Raw genomic sequence first — 21,524 nt, forward strand, 5'->3', positions numbered from 1 at the left:
GTCATTTTAAATGAACATGCATGTAACAGTTTTTTTAAGAGTTAACACTGCAGCAGCTATTTAGGGGTTGAGAATATACACACATTTGCCTTTTTTGCCACCCTTCCCCAATACCTTGAAAATACTCGTGGTGATTGAACGGTCTGCTGAGATAATTACAGCAGCGCACACTTGAAAATGAATGAATGAATAAATCATCTCTCAATTTCCAAAAGGTTTTGCTGACCACCAAGTGCAAATGTGGCATTTCCAGTGGCATGTACCACAACCTGAAGTTTGAATGCGCCCTCTTTTTTTGAAAGCCAAAGTGAACTTTGACTTGCAAATAATCATGTCGAGTTGAAAAAGAAATTCAAGTACAACCTCCAAAGTGAACGCCATTTGAATTTTTCTTGTTAGCATGCATAAATCCTTTTTGCAAAATGCACTCACTGCTTTCAACGCTAATAGTGTACACAGAAATCAAAGCTGTGCATTTCTTGCAGAGCAACAAGAGAGGAGGAAGATCTGCATAATGTTGGCTCCAGCAATGAAGAGCAAAACGCAGATCCACAGCAGCGCTCTCTTGCTTGCCTTCCAATAACATCATTACCATTTTGACATCATCGGCCTAATTGTTGTTGGTAGCTCTGAGAAATGCTTGCCTGGTGGTGGGAGTCATGGTGGGGGATCGTGTGTGTGTGTGTGTGTGTGTGTGTGTGTGTGTGGGGGGGGGGTTCTGCTGTAAGGCCTTGTGCTTATCAGTGCAGGGCAGATACTGTTCCTATGGTCCTAGTTGACAGGTGTGTGTGTGTGTGTGTGTGTGTGTGTGTGTGTTGGTTGCGGTTGTCAGTGAACCCCCGGGACAGGTGCTGAGGGATGGGTTCGTATTTGGGAGCAGGTGCTCTCCTCCTCCTCCTCTCCCCCCCCTCCTTTCCTCCTCTCTCGCCTTGTTCCCTCACTCCCCCAGGGGGCATATGGTGAGAGTGATTGGAGAGACCTGGGGCCCACAGGGACTGATCCTCTCCCCAGTTCATCTGTTCCAGACAGGGCCCTGCGGGACACCCAGGCTCTCCTGAGGTCTCCGTTGGCTGGGAATCAGGCCGGGTAAGCGGCTTCGCTTTCAGGTTGAGTGCTTTGTTACAGTGTTGGGCGGTCGCGCTGGCCACCCCAGTTAGCTTTACACCGTGTAGCATTGTACACGGCCATGTTGTGAGCAGGACACATGCCGAACGGACAATAGGTCACGCCGTGTCATTTATTTGTTGTAAGTGTTGCTTTTAATCTGCCAGCTCTTGTTGTGTCCTGGTGCCATTGCTTGGAATAGAAACGCCATCTTGCTGAGATTTCACAGGCTCATATTTGTGAACCAGCTTACAAATGTGATGTAGTTCTGAGTGCACTAGGAGAGAGAGTTACGGGGGCATTGTAGGCCTTGTATAATATGTGTACCTCTTTTATGTGGTCATTTATTATAAGGCGAGCTCAATGAATAATGTATGATTAAAAGGCTTAATGGATACACTGGGACTCGTCAAAATAAAAGCAAAAATCCATTTGCTCTCCCTGTAGTAAATCCACTAGCTTGTCCTTGGGCTAATTTCCAACTTGGGACTTGGTGGGGGAGTGAGTGCATGTCTTGATAGCGATTTCAAGGGAGGGAGGTGTTGGTTGTGCTGTAAAGTGTGTGAGAGAGAGAGAGAGAGAGGGAGGGAGAGAGAGAAAGAAGAGGGAGGAACAGTGAAATGGGACATGGATGAGGAACAAAGCCAGGACCCCCTCTTTTTCTTGATGCCTCCCTCCTTCATCTCACCCTATTCCAGACCCTCTCTTTGTCTCCTTCTCTCTCTCTCTCCATCTTAAAGCTCCTTCCCCCTGCCTCCGAGCAGCTGCCACTTCTGAGCCCGAAGAAAATGAAGGCAGATGAATCAATTTGGCCTGTGGCCCTAAAGTGCACTTGTCTGCACCCCAGCCTGGGCGGGGGGGATAATGAGCCGATAGATTGAGCCGGTGCCGGAGCCCGGCACTGAGCGCCGAGGTGCCTTCGCCCGCCGCACCACAAGGCCCCACTCCCATACACACACATACACACACATGCTGCTGATGCCTCCCTAAGCAGCGGTAGCAGCCTGTCGCTAGGTTAATGGGGGTGAGGGTCCTTTGCGCAGGACACTTTTCAGAACAAATTAGAGGAAGGATCTGTATCCGTCCTCTTCAGCCCTCCCTCTTCCTGTATTGCCCCTGGTCTCCTCCCCGCCTTGTGCACGGGAAGCCCGCAGAGCAGATTGGAGCGTGGTAGTGCAGAGGAGAAGAGCATCAAGGCAGCTAGAAATCAAGGGGCGGGCAAGGGGGCAAGGTCCAAGATCCCAGGGTAATGAGGATTGACACTGGGACAAGGCTGAGGCACAGCCTCCCTGAGCGCTGTTGACAGGTGACGGCAGGCTAGGGAGAGATGAGGCAGAGTGAGAGGAGCTGGAGCGAGGAGAGGAAAAGTGAGGTCAGGACTAACAGCTTCTCTTATTCAAGGAGGAAAAAACGTGGGAGACCGCGCAGCCATCCATTGCCCCCCCGAAACCCCCCTACAAGGTGAAGCAGGCTGGATCAAAGGAGCAGGACAACAAAGCATCACCCGCCAGCGTCTAGCCAGCACCCTGCTGACAGGCTGCAGATTGATCGACACTGTGAGGAAGAGTGAAAATAAAAGGAAAGTTAGCCAAGCCTAGCATGAACCTCTGCTGTCGCCATCGGTGCCTTGACTGGTCCTTTCTAAGCAGGGGGGCTTTGTGACCTCACCCAGGGTTAGAGTAGCATAAATGAGCAGACCCAAGTCAGCACTATTCAACTTGGGGGGGAATTAAGATGCTAGAGGGCCCTTTGAAGATAATTAAAGAGCACAGAGCGGCAGCCTCCAGAGAGGGACTGCAGACATGTTCAATACCGAGACTAATGGAGCTAATTTCCAGTACATTATTCATGTAAAACAGCCCTTACTTAGCTGTGTTTTTCTACCTCTGTCGTCTTTAGTCAAACTGCCCCCACACACACACACACACACACACAGATTAACCACATTCACTTGCTGCTTCAACCTTATTAACCTTGTCCCAATACTGCATGGGTCAAACCTTCAATGTAAACAAACTTAAAAAACTAAAACAGTCATGTGGCCAAGAACTCCTCCCTCAGAAAATGCACTCAAGCATAGTGGAAAGATATTATAACCTTGAACTGTGTCACCACTTGCAACCAATCACATCCCAGTAGAGGCCAGTAGCCCCACCCTCAAGCTCACTAACTTGTCCTTTAACATTAATGAGTACACACAAAAAAAAAGAAAACACAACACATGAAAGCTGTACAGTTGGGAGCTTAGGGCCAATTAAACACCTCCCCAGACAGGAAATTAGTCCCTGCCTTAATCACAGGCAGTCAGCGTTGCCAATCTTTTGTCAGAGTTGGTGAATTCCTGCCTAGATCAATTGCTCTCCTGTCCCGTTGAACAGCGGCTCGGGGAATGGTCCTCGCACGCTTCATCATTAACCTAGCTGGCTAATTAGACGCTGTGCTCTGATCAATAGCCAAGTTGATTGCTGACTGGGTAATGACGCCGCAGGCCCTGGAGAAGACGGAAACACTTTGGGCGCCTTCAGGAATTTGTCAGCAACACTGATGCTGGGTAAACAAAGTAATCAACGGCTGTACTTGACGGCGACGTGACGGCAACTGTACCTTAACGCTCTGTCTCTGCCTCCATGCCTGCCTGCCTGCCTGCCTGCCTGCCTGCCTGCCTGCCAAGGAGGATTGCTCCCTGTGTGCTCTCCTTGAGAGAAGGAAATCAAAAAGGCCACCATCTATTTTAAGATTCAAGCAGTGATTAGGCTGACAGCTAGTCGAGCGCGAGCGAGAGAGGCAGAGGGAGAGGCGGGTAGAGGTGGAAGTCAAACCTGATTAGGCCCACCTGCCAGGTTTCTCTTGCTTCCATCTCTACACCCTGATTGCTTGGCGGCAGCTCCCTCCTCCTCTGCGCCACACTCACCCCACCCCACCCCGTCCTGTCACTGTTGACCTCAGCGCACTGCTAATGCCCCTTGGCCAATCAGCATGCTTGCCCCGGTGGCGGCAGGGTAATTAAAAGGGAATTGTGTCTACTTGGCATGTGAGCTGGTGGGCAGGAGGGCAGACAAACACTCTCTCTCTCTCTCTGCCGCCTTGCCTCCCTCCCTCTCTCCCAGCCAGGTGGTAGCGTACAGGACCTGTCAGATTAGCTGATGACCCTTTTAATCCTGGCCCAGCCGGGGGCCATAATTGATATTTACAGGGAAAGGTTAATTGTAGCAGTGATCTGCTTAAATTACAGTGGAGATCAGGAGAATGGGGCCAGCCACCGTGTGTGCCACCAGGGGAGCTGCTACATGCAAACTGCTAGTCAAATGGATTACACCCCGCGGCCATCGCCACTGTACTCCAAGGTGGGGAAGCAGCTCGGGACATTGTGATTGGCTGGTGCTGCACCAGCACATAGTCTTCCTTGCTGAGCTTGCCAACCTCCCATCTGGCTGGGAATTTGAATGCATGCCAAGTGTGGGTCTTGATGGCCTGCAATAAACCAAGCCATCCAGGTTTGTGTTAGGGTTACCATGATGTGGGTGGCTGAACGCAGATGCTGGCATTTGTACATTTAAGCTGCTGATGGCTAATATTTTTTGTCGGTATTAGATTTATTTTAATTGTAACTTTTTCATGACTGCAGCAACAAATGCATAATCTTTTTATTCTCAGAAATGTAAGCACATAATAAACAACCCTTGAGCGTGTATGTGTGTTTGTGTCATATGAGCACACTAACATTATTGTATGTGCAAAACACAGTCAGGGAGCAAATTCCATCTTACCTGAGTTGGGTAAATTGGTGGGGCTATAGTAGGGCTGCTCAATTATGGAAAATTTATTTTATTTATTTAAACTTAATTTATTCAGTTTACTTGCAAAACGTAATGAGCTAAACAATAGTTTTTCTCGATTATTCTGTTTTTGTGATCATTGGGAGCTGAAATCATAATCACGATTCAATTTTGATTAATTGCACAGCCCTAGGTTATAGTAAATAAAAAATAAAAAATAAAAAAATCTGTCCTTTAAATCAGTCAAATTTAACAAAGTTCCCAAAAAAAATCAACTGAATTTGGTAGACCGTCACGGTTGGGATAAGTATATTGTTGCTGCTGCCTTCCTGTCGCTGGCTGGTATGACTAGCAATAGTGGGTCGAGGTTTGGGGCTTGCAAATGTTTTTGCTACAGCCAGTTCTACTTTGCATTTAACCAAAGCACAAACTGACATAGAGCTGTGAGTCACCACACCCATTTTGCGTTTCCCTCAGGTTAAGAATAGAAGGACCACGGCCTATTGAAAGTCAGTTGAAGCCATTGTTTTTATGCTGTATTATTATGCATAGATGTCTAACTTGTGGATTTGGAAGATCCAAGCGAGTGACACAAAATAAGATGGCATCATTCTGGAAATTTCATTTGTGTCCACTGGTTGAAACATCATTGTCCTACTATTGTTTTGCTGTGTGATTTATTGCGGTGCCTGAAGTTTTGATATAAAATGGATAATTCTGGTCCGCAGTGGTTGCATCAAGGTTGAAGCTCTTGTAGTTTAAACTGCTGATGTGTGAGAGGTCAACAAGAAAGCAAATAAATTCCCAGATTTTTTTTAAAAACGCTGTGTTAGGAGCGACCTCTAGCTCACCCAGTAAGAGCGTGCGCCCCATGAAGGCTGGGGCCAGTGGCCCGGGTTCGAATCCGACCTGCGGACCTTTGCTGCATGTCATCCCCCATCTCTCTCCCACCTTTCCTGTCTATCCACTGTCACTCTGAAATAAAGGGGAAAAAAGCCCCCAAAAAACAATCTAAAAAGGGAAAGTAAACAAGACCCAATGTGATTGGAGGAGGGTGATCCCCGTAGCTCTCTCCGCGGGGTCGTGGAGCAGCCGAACCCGCTGGCGGTGCCCTGACTGCTGCTGCTACAGTCGGAGATGAGAGCGCCGCTGCTCTGAAGCTTTATGGATGGTTTACAGCCTGGTTGTCATTCCCTGAATGTTCGTCTCGAAAAGTCTCGACTCCGTAAAGAGAGCTGGTTCATTACATGGAGGACAGAGCAGAGTTTAGTTTTTTGTTTATTTTTCAGAGATAGATAGATATATATATCTATATATATATATTAGTGCCGTCAAATGATTAAAATATTTAATCGCGATTAATCGCATTAATGTCATAGTTAACTCGCAGTTAATCGCACATTTATCTATTCTAAATGTCCCTTGATTTCTTTTTTGTCCCATTATTTACGCCTGGCTTTGACGAGGGGGGGGATTCCCATCAGCTGTGTGCTCGGCCATCAAGTGGTATTTCAGACTGGACGTGCTGCGATGATAGCTCCGTTCACAACGACAAAACGATCACTTTGGTCTTGTCAATGGAACCATTTGTTAACTTTTTAAAAGTAAACTTTCCATTCAGAATCTTATTGCCATCCGTTTCGGCGTCTGGCGCTCGCCATCCACCCAAAACGTAATGTTAGCCTACTACTCTTTGGCCGGCTTGCGAGCCCAAACAAGTGTGTGCGCCGTGCCTGTTGTTTTGTTTGCGGTCTAGCTAGATCCAGTGTGGTGTTGTAGTTTTTCTAACGTTACTAGTTGTTGCAACCGCATGTGAAAAAAACTACAAAGTTTGCTAGGCCAAAAAGAACGTTAATCTCGCGATACAAAATGTACGCCGTTAAAATGGGTTTACGTTAACGCCGTTTATAACGTGTTTAACTGACAACACTAATATATATATACATATATATGAAAAATATACCACCTTCTATAGTCTATAACGATCTATAACTTCCACGACTACCTTCGAAGTCACTGTTCCATTATCTTTAATGTGACTATTATTTGCCACTGTTCATCGCACCCCCAACCGGCCCCGTCAGACACCGCCTACCAAGAGTCTGGGTCTGTCTGAGGTTTCTTCCCAAGAGGGAGTTTTTCCTCGCCACTGTCGCAACAGCCACTGCTAATGCTTGCTCTTGAGGGAATTACTGTAATTGTTGGGGCTTTGGAATTTATAGAGTGTGGTCTAGACCTACTCTATCTGTAAAGTGTCTCGAGATAACTCTGTTATGATTTGATACTATAAATAAAATTGAATTGAATTGAATTATAAAGGTTTAGAGATATATAATCATTTGGAAATAACGATGTATTCTCTTAATGTCTATATTATAACGATTTCTTTTCTTAGACATTAACAGAATAAATCGTTATGCAAGTACTTTTACTTTTAATACTTAAAGTACATTTATAATCAGGTATTTTTACTTTTACTTAAGTAGGGTTGATATTGTGGTACTTTTACTAAAGTAAATATGTAAATATGTATCTGGTTATTTGTACTTTGACTTCAGTACTGATATTCATTACTTCCTCCACCACTGGTTATAACCCTGGGCCCCCTAGGGGGAACCACTGAAATAAGACTAGTCAACAGTATGTAAAGTCCATGTCATTTGTATTAAATTGGCAAAACGACTCTGGCATGGTCGTTTAATACATAACATCAGCTCATAGAGCAAGTTCCAGAGGTCAAACACCTCGTCGTAATGCTGGACCCTCTCCTGAAATTTGACAGATGAGAAAATTAGGCAGAACCGTAAAAGCCAACTCATATTTATTTAGACTAATTAGGGACTGTCTAACCTTTGATGCTGCCAAAATATTTATGCACACAATCATCTTTTCACACCTCAGTTATTGTGTTACCTCATGATCGCAGGCAAGTCCATAGGTGACTAAACCATTAAAGAGACTCTACAATCGTGCGTTGAAATTATTGGGCAAAAGGCCAACCAGATCACATCATTGTCACGTCCTGAGAGATCTGAACATGTTAAGATTTGACAACTGCATTGCATTTGCAAATTCCAATCTCATCTGGAAGTGCTTACATGAACAGGCGCCTCAGGCTCTCTGTGACTAGGTGCAACCATTACAGGCCAGTGGATTGTCCACTAGAAACACAGGTTAGGGCAACTGTAAAATATCCTTCAGATAAACCTCCTTTGACCAGACATCATTTTCTATTGAGGGAGCTAAGGCATGGAATGAGCTGCCCATTGAGCTAAAAGCAATACAAAATAATTGGCTTTTTAAAATGAAACTGAAGAATTTTTTTAAATCAGACCTGTAGTCACACATAGGGGTGGGACGGCGTGGGGTGGTGTATGGGCGGGGGGGTTGGATACAGATGTAGGTGTCTTGTATGTTTATGTGCTTTATATCCATTTATATCCATTTTAATTGTGGCAGTGTTTAATCTTTGTTGTTTAAAAGCTCTTCTAGGGACGGGCAGTGGAAACTAGCAATATCTATAAATGCTGTGATGCTGTGTATTGGAGATATTGGAGTTGCACAAATGTCCATGTCTAAGCATCTGTCCCTATTCAACCGAACATGAAATGAAAAATGAAAAACCATTTTATGAAAGTAATGACAGAGTGACAGTGATTTACAGTTATATCAGAGCGGCTTTTAGGATTATGCTTCATGCCTCTCAAATGTCTGAAAAGTAACTGCCTCTCAGGGTAGATTGGTAGTTGGGAACATAGTGGTTTGGATCGTGACCTAAGGACGTGATTTGAAGATGTCCTCTTTCCTTCTTGTGTCCCCTGCAGATCAAGCCTTTAGTGCTACGTCCGGTCAAACTCAGCGAGGACGAGACGGTGCAGGAGCTCAGCCGACCGCACAGGAGCAACTCCAAGGAGCAGCTCAGCGAGGTGAGTCCTTGGACGAGACCTTTCCCCTTTCCACAGACCTCCTACAGCGGGCCGGGCTATCCACTTTCACAGGCCAAGGCAGGGGACCCCTGAGGTGGAGTATAGAGAGCGGGCGGGCGGCGGCAACATGGAGGCAGAGATCAGAGAGCAGCTGGCGCAGTAGCTCCTGCTGTTTTCAGCTATCACCTCATAAATCCCCTGTGCGTTGCGGGGGATAAGACTGGCTGGCTGGCAGCGCACATAGACAAGAAATGATTAGGCCGGTCACACAGCATCACCTTGTTGGCCTGGCATTATTTAAAGCATGGCGCGGTTAAATGTAGACATGACCTAACGCAGTTTAGCCAGGTGTGGGCTGATCTCGCCGACCCCAGAATGGAATGAGTTAAAGGAACTGTTCCAATTATCGCTGCGCTGGCATCCATATGCCAGCCCATTTAGAGAATGAGTAGGTGGCAAAGGCAAATAGAGGCCAGGCATTGGTTCAGCGTAAGGGATGAAATAATGCAATTTAGATACAGGGGAAATAATGAGAATTCATGCAAAATCCCAAGCGGCTCATTTTAAATGAATGTAGAAATATGCTTCCTAACTAATGCCTGTCAAGCAGACCTCCCAAACCTACCAAAATTCAATCAGACTGTTCATTTAGCTGACGAAAGCAGCAGGAGGATGAGGAGAGAGAGAGAGAGAGAGAGAGAGAGAGAGAGAGAAAGAAGAGGAAGGAAAATGTGCAGCTCTTTTTCCAGCAGGGGTAAAATGATGGAAGGAAAAAGATGTTAATGGACTTATTAAATACATTGTTTTAAGCTATTCAGCATTCCAATTGAAAATCCAGCTGATGAAAAAAAAAAAAAACATCTAGTCTAATTTTTGCCATCTTCATCCTCTTATTTCTCTTGTGCACTGTCCCCCCTCTTCCCCTCGTACTGTTTCTCTTGAATTTGTGTAAAAGGCTGTCTTTTAATGAAAAAGTCAGGGGGAAGGGGCGGGCTTGTCAGATAAAAGAGCGAAGCCGGTTGACAGCTCTGACAGGGATATACGACAAGCACAGAGAAGCGGGGGGCACGGACGAGGGCGGGGGGTGGTAGAGTGAGGGTGGTGGTGGTGGTTGCGGCGATGGAGGTGTGGGGGGGGGGGCACTGTTGAAAATTGCGTGCTGTAATCGTCGACGGTGTTAGATGTGGCATGTCTCTCTAATCTGCTGCCAAATAAATGGTGCACAGACGCTGATCGCTGTAGCCACGGCATCCATATCTATCCATCTCCCTCTCTCCCTCTGCCTGTCTGTCCCTCTCTCTTCCTCTTTTCTTTACCTCTCTCCTCCTCTTTCGGATCTGTCTGGCTGTCTGTCCGTCTGTCCCTCTCTAAATAAAGAAAAGCCCAGGCTGTTTAAGGCCGCCCTCCTGATTTGTAATATTAGCTAAACTAGCTAGCATTAGCTAACTTCATGGCATTTCTCAACTCAGTGGTGGAAAAGTACTCAAGTACTGTACTTAAGCAAATTTGAGGTACTTGTACTTGAGTATTTCTGTTTTCTGCTACTTTATACTTGTATTCCCCTTCATCTCAGAGGCAAATATGGTACTTTTTACTCCACCACATTCATCTAACAGCTTTAGTTACTAGTTACTTTGCAGATTTAGATTAACAAAATGTAATCAATAAATAAATGGTGATAGGGGGATATATTCCAATTAGTTCCACTTTTAAGCAGCTGCAACACTAAAGTGATGGTCACATTAATGCATCAATAATTATAATTCAGTAATATATATTATTCTGAAATGGGCCATTTTGCAAATGAGTACTTTTGGTACTTTAACTATACTTTGATGCTGCCAGCTTATCATGTGGCCCACCTTGCCTGTTGTTAGACATTGTGATTAAAACAAGATGTTGTTTTCATGTTATATTCACATCCCCCACACACACACACACACACCTGGTTCTTGTTGCTTATCTTGACATCTTTTTCACTACTCTAACGTTTACAGGTATGTGATACACACACAGAGATTCCTCACCAACACCGTGTCACTGTCTCTTCTCTATTTTTATCGTTTCAGCACCATGAAGTCTCTGCCACCGCACTGAGAGCACTGCTAATTTTCGTAAAACGCGCTCCACCACATCAAAGTGGCTCCCCGGCTTTAAGAGCTCTTAACTAATGATGCCGCGTCTGCAACGAGTAAAATGGATTTCTCTTGTCTTACCGCCAAAGGAAATAGAGACAAATGCGACATGTGGACGCGCCCGCCTGTAAAAACAGTCATGCATCAATTTGGGAGCAAGGGGTAAAAAAAATAAATAAAAAAATAACTGCAGGGGATGTTGTTTGTTCATTGCCATGGTTGGGTCTTTATCTGTTTATTTTGACTAGGTAATTGTGCCTGCGGTGCAGCGGGGCCCCGGCACTAAGCCACACAGGGATTAGGGAAATATGGGGTGGCGGAGGGAGTGGGTTCTACTGCATCTGTGTCCTGCGGAGGACCGGGCGGCGGTTGTGTTGCTGTCAGGGTCTCTAACACCCTCCTGTATCCACCCACACCCACCCACATGCACCCAAACCCACCCAGCTACCTAATCTGCCACAGAGGGCATACGTGTTTGCATCCTTTGCCTCATCATGCTCCATCGAGCTCTGATTGGCCCGCCTCTTGGCCTCCCTGCAATGACAAAAACCAATAGTCTGGGTTGGGAGAAGATGGACCGGACCCTCCCCTCTTGTCGCCATGTTTTTCTTTTTTCTTTCCTTTATTTTTTTGTAAGGCGAGTGGAGGAGGGGGCATGGAAATGGGGAGAGGATTAGGGGGCGGATTTAGCAACATTTCTCTTCTCCAGGGCTGTTTAGTTAACCCTTAAATGCCGCCAGCATCCGCCCCATCCTTCTCGCCACCAACCACCATAACCACCACACACACACACACTCCTCCCTCCCCCACACTCCCTCTCTGGAGCGGGTTCTTAAATCCTTTTGAAGTCCTAAGCGCTGCAGAAATCCATTGAGAGCCATGTATAATGGCTTTTAAGAGAGAGTGTTTAGCTGGATGCCGACCCTATGGCTTATGAACCGCTGGCGTTTTAATGGATCCCCCCTTTCCCTCCCCTCTCTTCCTCCCTTCACCGGCACTAAATCCAATGGATTGTCCCTCATTATCATTTAAATAAGCCTCTCTTTCTGCTCAGAATGCTCCAAGTTGAATGAACTCTACATAGTAAGGCTAATTCCAAATGGCTTTGGCCTCCCGTCACCTATGCACATATGCACTCACAGACAAACACATACATATACACACACACAAACACACACACACACACACACACGGACAACAGACCACATTCTCACTGGAACACACTTTTGGCCCTTTTTGTATGGACAGATTTTGCCTTCTGAGCAGTTCTCCCCCCCCTTTCTCCTGGTCTCCTCTCTGGTCGCAGTAGTGAAGGGAGCAGAGGTTGAGCAGAGCGGGAATAGCCTTTTGATTCCCGCAGATCCTGCTTTCCGGTTCACGGCGGGACTCCTCCCTAATCGTCACCACAGGAGCTGTCCTGCGAATCAGAGGGGCACACAGGCGTTGATGAGGGCTAAGGCCTAGAGCAGGTGTGGGAGAGTGGATGAGGGGTATTGGGAGGGTGCAAAACAAGGGAGGCCGTGGTGGTGAAGGTGTGGGGGAGGTCGCTTGGATTGAAGGTGGACCTATGGATGAAATTGGTCTAGCAGAAAAGTCCCCTCCAGAGACCAGGGGGGGAGAAATTGCCAATCTAGACAGAGGAATAAAAGAAGTGAGAGTAGAAGTGGAGGGAGGGATTTGGAGATTGGTATTCTTGCTGGGCTCTGACAAACAGAGCCAGAGAACAGAACAAAAGCTAGCTTTTTCTGTCTCCATCCTGCTCTTGTTCAGCATTTAGAGGACTGCGTTAGAAAACACAGGAGGAGTTTGATGGGCCCAAACACCTCCCTTAATGCACGAAAATATACTTACCCTGAGTAAAAGGGCCTGATAGAACATAATGAAGAATGGTTGGTTTGGTTCCAAAATGTTGCAGACAACATTTTAGTTTAAAAATAATATCCCACAAAATAAAGACAAAATTAAAAAAAACACATCCAATGAAGGACAGTGTAGACAACATTTTATTTTTACAGTTTGGATTGATAAAGGTCTAATGATGAACACGACATAATGTCTTTTTGCCCGTAAAGGATATAAAGCATTTTGGAAATGATATCTTGCCCGTTGATGCTTCTCTTATTCAATACTGTTTGTTTGGAGCGCAAAAACAAATACCTAGAAAATTAAAAGATGGAATAAGAAGAGAAGCCAACGTCTTCGGCTAGCAGGGTACCTGAACTGTTACTCACTCTCAAAACAACAATTTATCTATCGAGGTGTGTTTTATCCTTTCATCTGCTGGTGCAAGTGATGGATTTACTCCCATGTGTCTATCTGTCAGATGACACTCTGGAAGGCACAGAAGCAAATGAATTCAAACAAATAAATGGTGACAGTTAATCTTGACCTGCACTGCAACGCATTGCCTGCATTATAAAACCATTTGAGGCGTTAATAATTTGGTCTACCGGCAAAGATAAAAACCTGACATTAACCATAGAGTTGCGAAATAATGAATCCCAGAGACTCAATCACGTGTTAGGTAAAGCGTGCACACTTCACACTGTGCTTAAAAGGCATCTACACAGCCATAGAATGACTATTGTGCACCATTTTAATTATAGTTTTACCAAATGATTAAGGCTTTCCACAGTGTCTTTCTATGAAAACTCCTATTAAGTCTCTCAGCTGGATGTGAGTGATTGTTTTTAGAGCGGGTGCCGCTCAGCTACCCCCTCGGTGGAGGCCAGAATGGATGGGAGCGATGTGTGCGGGCGCGGGGGTACATGGCGGGGCGGGTAAAAGGTTAACGTGAATATTGATATTAAAGCGGCGCTGCTTCGTCATGTCTGTGTCAGCGAGTGAAACGCTCCTTAAAGGTCATCCCTGTTCTCCTCTCTCTCCCTACAGAGTTCCACTCACTCGCTGTCAGGCCGCGGCTACTCGGTAAGTGGCATTTTCATGCTTCATAGCTTTACGGCAGAATTACAATCTCCAACGACCCGCTTTATGGCCCCGGCGCTCGACATTTTAATTATGTTAAATAGAGTAATGGAGAAATCATGATATTAGGGACATTAATTCTGGCTGACTGACTGATTAAATTGCGGGAAGGTGTCCTGCGCTACCTTGGCGAAAAGAGCCTCGTTTTATTGGCATCGATCAGCGCTGTTCGCCGGCGCTGCAATTTGGCTGTCAGAGTTTTATGTCTTCCCCCAGTGACTGTCAATGGAGGATCCTTTTGCTCACATACAGTATATGACAATATGCCTAAAAGCCTCTTAAAGGCCCCCTGTATCTATGCAATAAATACAATTTCACACCACTACCACAGACATGCATGTACATTTACACCTTCAGGAGGATCCATAGCCGTTAAACGTGTCTTGATTTATGTCTACTATTTGTTGGAAGCAACTGACTGTACATTAATAAGAGCCAGTGAGATGGTTTCTGTCATAGACCATGTGTTGTTGAAGGTAAATGTACCCGAGAGGAATATTTAGTGAAGCCTTGGAAAACGTCAACCCAATCCTTTCAAACATACACTCGCTCACAAATTGTCAGAAGAGGACTATTTTTATCCCTTGAAAGCATCTGTTGCCTTGCCCCAGTGCTTTTTCGAACCGTACATTTGTGCTCTTCCCCTCCCATTGTTTCAACGATGTGTCTAGTCTCTGGGTAATAGAGACAGCAGTCGTCCTTTATGTCCTTTGCTTAAAGGGGAACTAATAAGAGGAACATTCTTTAAAGTGCGCTACTTTTAGCTGATGAGTGGCATATGGCAGTTCTTATTGCAGCTTGGAAGCAATCATCCCGACAAACAAAACAACTATAAATGGTTTGTCATCGTTAATCTGCCTCAAAGGACTGCAGTTAAAGTGCTGAACAGAGCTTAACTTGAAAAGACCTTGATCTCTGTGCAATTTTTGTTTAGTTTAGTTTTAATAGAACATGTCATATTCCTATTCCCCAGCGGTCGCATACTCACAGATGGATGAAAACAAACAAGACCTTCCAAAAAAACTCTTTTGGCCCTTTGGCTGGAGCTGTCAGTTTGAGTCGGCAGGGGACGAGGCCTTCTCTTTATCTGTAAAGGAGGAAGGGAGGAGTCAGAGGGAGCGGGCAGAAATGGAGGTGGAGGGGGCTTGATGTTATGGGGGTCGTTGGCATTGTACAAGCAAAAGAAAGTCCAGCAACGAGGGCAGGAAGTTTGACGTTGTCGGGCTCTGCTCTCTGGCTATCCTACGGTGCTATCTGCAGTGTTTGTAGCCTCTGGGCACCTCCTGGGTGCTGAGCTCTGACTCAGTCTGCTCTGCTGCCGGGCCCGCTTGATTTCTGGGGTCTCCTTATCTGCATGTGCTTCAGGCTTTACAGTATGATGGTTTCAAAGGGGGGGGGGGGTTGTAGTGTCGGGGGGCTCCAGGGATCTGCCAGGCAGAGGCTGAGTGGGTATGGGGGGAGGAGGAGGAGGAGGAGTAGAAGGCCAGGGGCTGCATAGAGCGTTATGGCTGGAGGAAGAGAGAGGCTATGTATGTGGGTGGAGGGCTGTCAGTGAGGTGGGGAGGGGGTGTGGGAGGGTCAATGAGGCGGGGGCGCACAGGCGAAGGAAGCGCCACTGGGCACCAATATCATGGACTGGGCTATCGTCTGGTTGGCCCCCGGCACTGATCGCCATCTACTGCTCTGCCTCTCCACAAACACTCAAAAAAAATCAAGGCGGTTGGATGGGGGCTGGTTATCTGTCACAAGGCACTAAGACGCCTCTTCTTGTTTATGCTTTCCATATGTCTCCCTTCTTATGTTGCCTGCCAGGCTTGAATGGCCTCATTTGAATGGTGTACACAAGAATGTACAGTAAAGGAAGTTTCTGGGCTTTAGCGCCAGATTCATGAAAACCGGGAAATTGGAGTCCCCAGAGTGTTTTTGGAAGGAGAAAATACCTTTTGTACTGTGTTAAAATGATTTGGCAGTTGCATACAGAATGCATTGTCTGCTGGTTTCATTCATCCAATTGTGTTTTTGCACATTACATCAGTGCGTCATACACCATCTCTGCACACATTCTGAGGAAACATGGCCTGTCTCCTCGTCAGTCTGGTCAGTCTCTTTTCTCATTTCTTTCTTTGTTAAAAGAAACGACTGACTAAACTAAAAGAGCTAACAAATATTTCATCACTTAGTGACCCTTCAAAAGTTGCTAATTGAAATTCAAAGTTTCTGCAGGTTGATGCAAATATGTGTTCCAATGAAGCTGCTCATGGCTAATGATTTCAGTGCGTTCACATTTGAGGATTCTAGTGGCAAGTGTTTGCAGGAAAAATACATGTTTGATTTTTGTGTGCTAAAAATAGTGGCCATTGACTTTTATTCTTGCTGAGGTGAACACAGTAAGACAATTAAATACTACAAGTCTCAACATTCATCTATATATAGCACATACAGTAATATCAACCTAGTTAGTGTGTTTTTTATATATATATATATAAAGGTAGCTTTTCCTGTGTCTCTCTATTGACTGACAAAGGCAAAAGGCCAAGAATATTTTTTTTTTTTTAAATCATAGAATTCCATGTATTCCTTTAGACTGGTGTTATGTTCAATTACACAATAAATATATAATAAACCGAATCATACCGGACGTGTTTAGCAGTGACTTGTTGATATCTGATTGAGTTAACTTTATTGCCATTAAAACAAACGGAACTTGCCTTGGTGAGCTTGCACTGCAGGGCTAGTCTCGCATTGCCAAAACTATCTCCACAGCGCTGCGGAGGAGGGTCTGGCTAGTCCACACAACATTCCTGGATAGGAGAAAAACGTGCTCTGGTTGATTGGCATTTCTTTAAACCAATCTCTATCGTCTTTGGCCGTGCTAAGCGCCGGACGCAGTCTACAAAATAGCCTTGGGAAGGAACAGGTGCACGTAGAGAGCTTTGGAATTAAAATGGCTGTCGAGTGTGTGATGAGAATTTTACTCAGAAAAAAGATGAACAATTTAATTGTTGGTTCTAGCTCAGAAGATGTTTCCTGAATCGACCGGAGTTTAGATTGCCAACACAGGAGGTGCTTCTCATGTCACTTAAATTGCCTCCTCGACTCCTCGGTATCACGGGAGGAGGGAGGAACCGAGGAAATGTGTTTCAGAGGGATGAGACGTCCTTTCCTCGGAAGCGTCACATGAATTTGTCAGCTGTTTGGGCGGAGTTAGCAACTCCTTCAGCTGCACGGTTTCCGGGAAGGCTGCTCTTGTGTATCCTCGCCTACAGCTCCTCGGTGATCCCTCCTCGATGATCCCTCCTCGGTCCTCAGTGATCCCTCCTCGATTAGCTAGCTCCTCGGAGCAGAAATAAGAGCTTTGAGACGGCCTTCACCGAGGAGGGCCAAACAACATCCGGTTCAGCCGAGGACCAAGAAGAGGAGGAGCTATCAGATAAGGGACATGAGAAACACCGACAGAAAGCGGAAAGGCCGAAAATGAGTGGCGTTCGGCGGATCCTCCGGTGGCATCGGAACTATCCCGTGAATGAAACGTCATCGATATATAGACTACTGCAGGGCAGACAGCACAACAAAGAAAATATACCTTAAAGTGTTATATATCTGTATGGCAAACTACCCTAAGTTACTTATTCATATAAACATGATGTGTTTATCCAGGTGGTGACTTTGCTAGACGTGAATACACTCCCCCCACCCCCGACCCTTCATCCCCCATTCAGGGGTGTGGGCTAATCTCTGGACCGTTGAGTCCAGCAGCGATATGTAGCAGCAGGACTGAGACTCGCTATCTTGCTGTCTTTGGAAGACTGGATATGGAATTGTTTATCAGGCCGACTCTCTCCTGTCTGCTTTGTGCAGGCTTCATTATAGCAGCGGCTGTGTTCGGGAGACAATATCTGTGCCTTGTTTCCTGCGCTGCTACCTGCGTGTTGTTCCGCTGGAGATTGGCCTGGGCTCTGGCGATTTATCATCCTCTCTCAGGGGCTCCTTGATAAAGAACCCAACATCCCCGCCGCGTATCTCTCAGAGGGGGGGTGCAAGGCTGTACGGGCTGCAAGAGACGGGGAAATTGTCAAAGAATCTCACTGCAACTATCTGCCCATCCTGTCACTGCCCCTGGGCTGTATATACTGTATAGAGGAGGAGCCGTTTTGGCTAAGCAAAAAAGACAACACAACTCCCTTTCCTTTCAGATGAAGTGATTGAGCTTTGGTCTCCCAACCCCATTTTTTAAAACCACCCAAGGCCAAAGCTACGGCTCATGTTTTCACGCACGATAAAAGCATCAAGCTTTGTCTGTGACAGTATAATCTGACTAGTGTGTTTCGGGAGGGTTTATCTCTGCGATGTCAGGGAGTAAAACCTTAGCCCGGGTGTTTGGGTTGAGCGAGAGTGCTCGGAGCTCTCAGACACACCCATTCTTTATTTCCCCTGCTCAGGTTGTCATAATCATATTTAACGCTAAATGAGTCTACACTGTAAACAGAGCAGTCTCTGAGTCATTTGTGCATTCTTAAACAGCCCTGTTTTAATTGATTTGGCATTCCCGACCTCCGCATTGTGGCAAACACACTTCCCTGTCTGAGTGACGAGGCTTTTTACAAGATCTTTATCGAATACAAGGATTATGTCACTTAATTATGATAGAAGCCATTAAAAGCTTCACGCTTTATTAAACAAAATGACACAGATTCACTGGATTAAATGCTAAACGCAGCAATTGAAAGGAAATGGAGTGTAAATTATATATTGTACTTCTACGCACAGAGCTTTAAAAGAAAGCCGTGGCTGCTTCCCCCACAGTATATGAAATCTCCTAACTGCCTCTCTGTGTATCGCTCGGTCTGCCTCTTTCGCTCTGCTTACTTTTCAGTGGGGTGTGCAGGTGTCTCCATACCACCGGCTCTGCACATGGTGAAAATTAGTGAAGGAAACCAAGAGCCCAGCAGGAGTGGGCCGGGGCCCTGACATTGTCCTGGCCTTGGGGTGGGGCGCTGCCTGTCAGGGGCCTCTCTATGAGGGCTGTCTGCCTTGAAAAACCTATTTGTTTATCCCCGTGTGCGGTCCGGCTTCAGATCTTGGGCCCTGTTGCTCACCGCGCACCAGGGACCCGGGCTGTTGCCGCTAGCAACAGATAAAAATTGCTGTTAACCACAGCAGGGCCCACAACACATCAATCAAGGGTTGTGCAGATAAAGGCTGCAGGCTTCTGGGGCCTCGGCTGAATGGCACGGTTGAAAATCCTTTTCCAGTGGCTGAGCACACACAGCTCTGGTGGTAGAGGCCTGCTATCATTCAGAGTGGAGGAGGGAAACTTCATTTTCAGCAACGCAGCTCAGGTTTTGTTCTAATGGAGATGCATTAGAACGGCACCAACACAAAGGGGGCTCTGGGAGAGGTCATTTGAATAAAAAGGCGACACTGTGAATTAGTGTTGACCGGGCCTCAGAAGAACCAGCCCAGGCATAGTTCACTTGTTCCAAATGAACTCTTAATTGCTTTTGCCACTTGGCTTTGCTCTCAGGGCTGCTTAAGAGCTGGGACGTTCAGCTCCACCGCGTTCCCATACCCCGTTCGTTAGGACCGAATTGAGATCAACGACTGGAAATGGTGACTTGAGCGGTTCATTCTAACCTTTTTCAATCTAGTTCCACCACCCTTAAAGCAGAAGTATGGTGATGGCTGTGGCGCCTGGTAATGAAAAAGAACAATACTGATCTTTTCTCATATTAAATCCAGTTAATGTATTCCCAGACGAAGCTCTGCGTTATCACCCATGTTGGAATTCGTCCAAATGAAACACAGGCTCTCATGGGTAAAATTATTAGTTTTATCCCCCTAAGCCCAGCCTTGATTATCATCACTCTTAGTTTGTCCTGGATGCACTGTCCCCTAACTCACGTTTGCCCCACTTTAAACAAATAGCCCTATAATGTAACAATCAAACAGTACTCTGAGGGTTTGTTTACTGCAGGCTTTCTCCCCATTAAGTTTCACGGACACTGTAGACAAATAAAGTGGTAATTCCACTTTATCATATGTTACATATACCACAATCAAGCAGCAATTACATGCTCCTTCCATTTGTAAGAGCTCCCAATGCCGACGTGGATGTTTTAATGAGGGCTGTAATGAACGCTCAGGGTGTTTGGCAAGTCTCCGAGATGTTGCCGGGGTTTTTATGGCTCCCCATTATAACGTACAATTTGCATCAGCAAATTACAATGCTCCATATCATTATCCTGCACCAAGGCCCGATCATAAATTAGAGCTCCAATTACAAACATCTATCTGGGAACTGAATATGATGGCAGCCCACCAGAAGCAGGCAGGAGGGAGAGAAAGCCTCCTGTGGATTGTGGGATGAGACTTCCATAGAGGTGTGATATTCTCATAAACCGTCCTTATGGGGGAATTCATGCTTCCACAAAAAAATAGACCGTTTTGGGAGGGAAAGAACGTCTGCTAGTTCTGTTTTGGCAGTTCCATATGTCATATTTCACGGCGCGCTGCACATTGAACTTTTGGGTATTTGAATCGGCTTCCTTCTGCTAAACACAACACCCACTGATTATGGTGGCTGACTGTTTCACACTCGTTCAAAGCTATGTAAGCCTGTCCATTCAGCTGTGCAGAGGAAGGGCCTCGTCCATTGTGTCTCAGTTCAGACCCAGCTACTGTATGTCTCTGTCTCCTCCAGTCTCCCTCTGTCTGACTCTCTCTCCCTCTCTCATTCAACTTGATTATACACTGGAGGGAACATAATAAATCATAGAGATTTATCATGCTGCAGCTTATTAATTCAGCGCCACAAGTGTAATATCAGTCTGTGTCATTTAAAGAAGCAGGCATTGCAGCATTGCCAATGTCCCCCCTGAAGGAATCCGGTGGAAGCCATTTTAGTTTTGGGCAAAACCTTGCGAAGAAAAAAAAAAGAACGTATTTTGCGAGACTTTTCATCTCCCAGCACATGTCTCGGTTGTTCTTCTCTCTTTCTTCTTGGTAACAACGCTCTCTTACTCTGACTGATATGGAGATTCAGTGCCCGCCTCTCTCCTGAGCGCCAACAGTTGTTGTAGGGCAAACAAACAGCGGTGTACCTGTGATGGCTGTGTTGCCTGTAATCCGCGACCTGTGACCAAATCTCAAATGGAGAGGTAGAACAAAAGGCGTACGCCAACAAAACGCTTCAGGCGGCGAGCAGAAACCACCTCTACTGATGAGACAAAAGGCCTGCGGGTCTCCCGCAAACACACAAGAGCTCCCCGACGCCGCGCAAACAAAGCCTGAAATTAAGAAGAGCCAGAGGCAGGCCCATTTCTACAGCAAAGCTAAAGTGTTCCTTTTTCATGGCCTCGGTGGATTCAAGTATTGGATTGTAATAGGGCAGAGCTACCAAACCAACGCTTTGCCATTTTCAGTCACAGATTTTCAGAAAGCAGGTTTCTCATCCTTTTTCTCTCTTCTCTTTTCCGGCTCTCTCAACATTCACACTTCCCCCCCACACACTCTTTCTGGGCTATTTGTAAAGGTACTAAAACCTTTTTCAGATGATGTTTAATTCATATTTTGTTTTTGCCTTTTAACCTTGCATATCT

The 21,524-nt window shown here is 45.9% G+C and overlaps 1 protein-coding gene across 15 annotated transcripts in view; it reads left to right on the top strand.

Moving 5' to 3' along the window:
- Positions 1–21,524, top strand: part of fbrsl1 (fibrosin-like 1) — a 317,636-nt gene that overhangs the window by 141,011 nt on the left and 155,101 nt on the right. For 9 of the 15 annotated variants that reach the window (XM_039802814.1, XM_039802815.1, XM_039802823.1 and 6 more), the window contains exons 3-4: positions 8,705–8,806; positions 13,834–13,869. In XM_039802814.1, coding sequence (XP_039658748.1) covers positions 8,705–8,806; positions 13,834–13,869 — 138 coding nt within the window. Of the gene's footprint in view, positions 1–6,725; positions 6,731–7,667; positions 7,673–8,703; positions 8,807–13,833; positions 13,870–21,524 lie in introns of those variants that run through there. The other 6 variants (XM_039802818.1, XM_039802821.1, XM_039802820.1 and 3 more) reach the window with 3 other exon arrangements.

This window comes from Perca fluviatilis, chromosome 6, assembly GCF_010015445.1.
Source record: "Perca fluviatilis chromosome 6, GENO_Pfluv_1.0, whole genome shotgun sequence".
NCBI classification, from domain to species: Eukaryota; Metazoa; Chordata; class Actinopteri; order Perciformes; family Percidae; genus Perca; species Perca fluviatilis.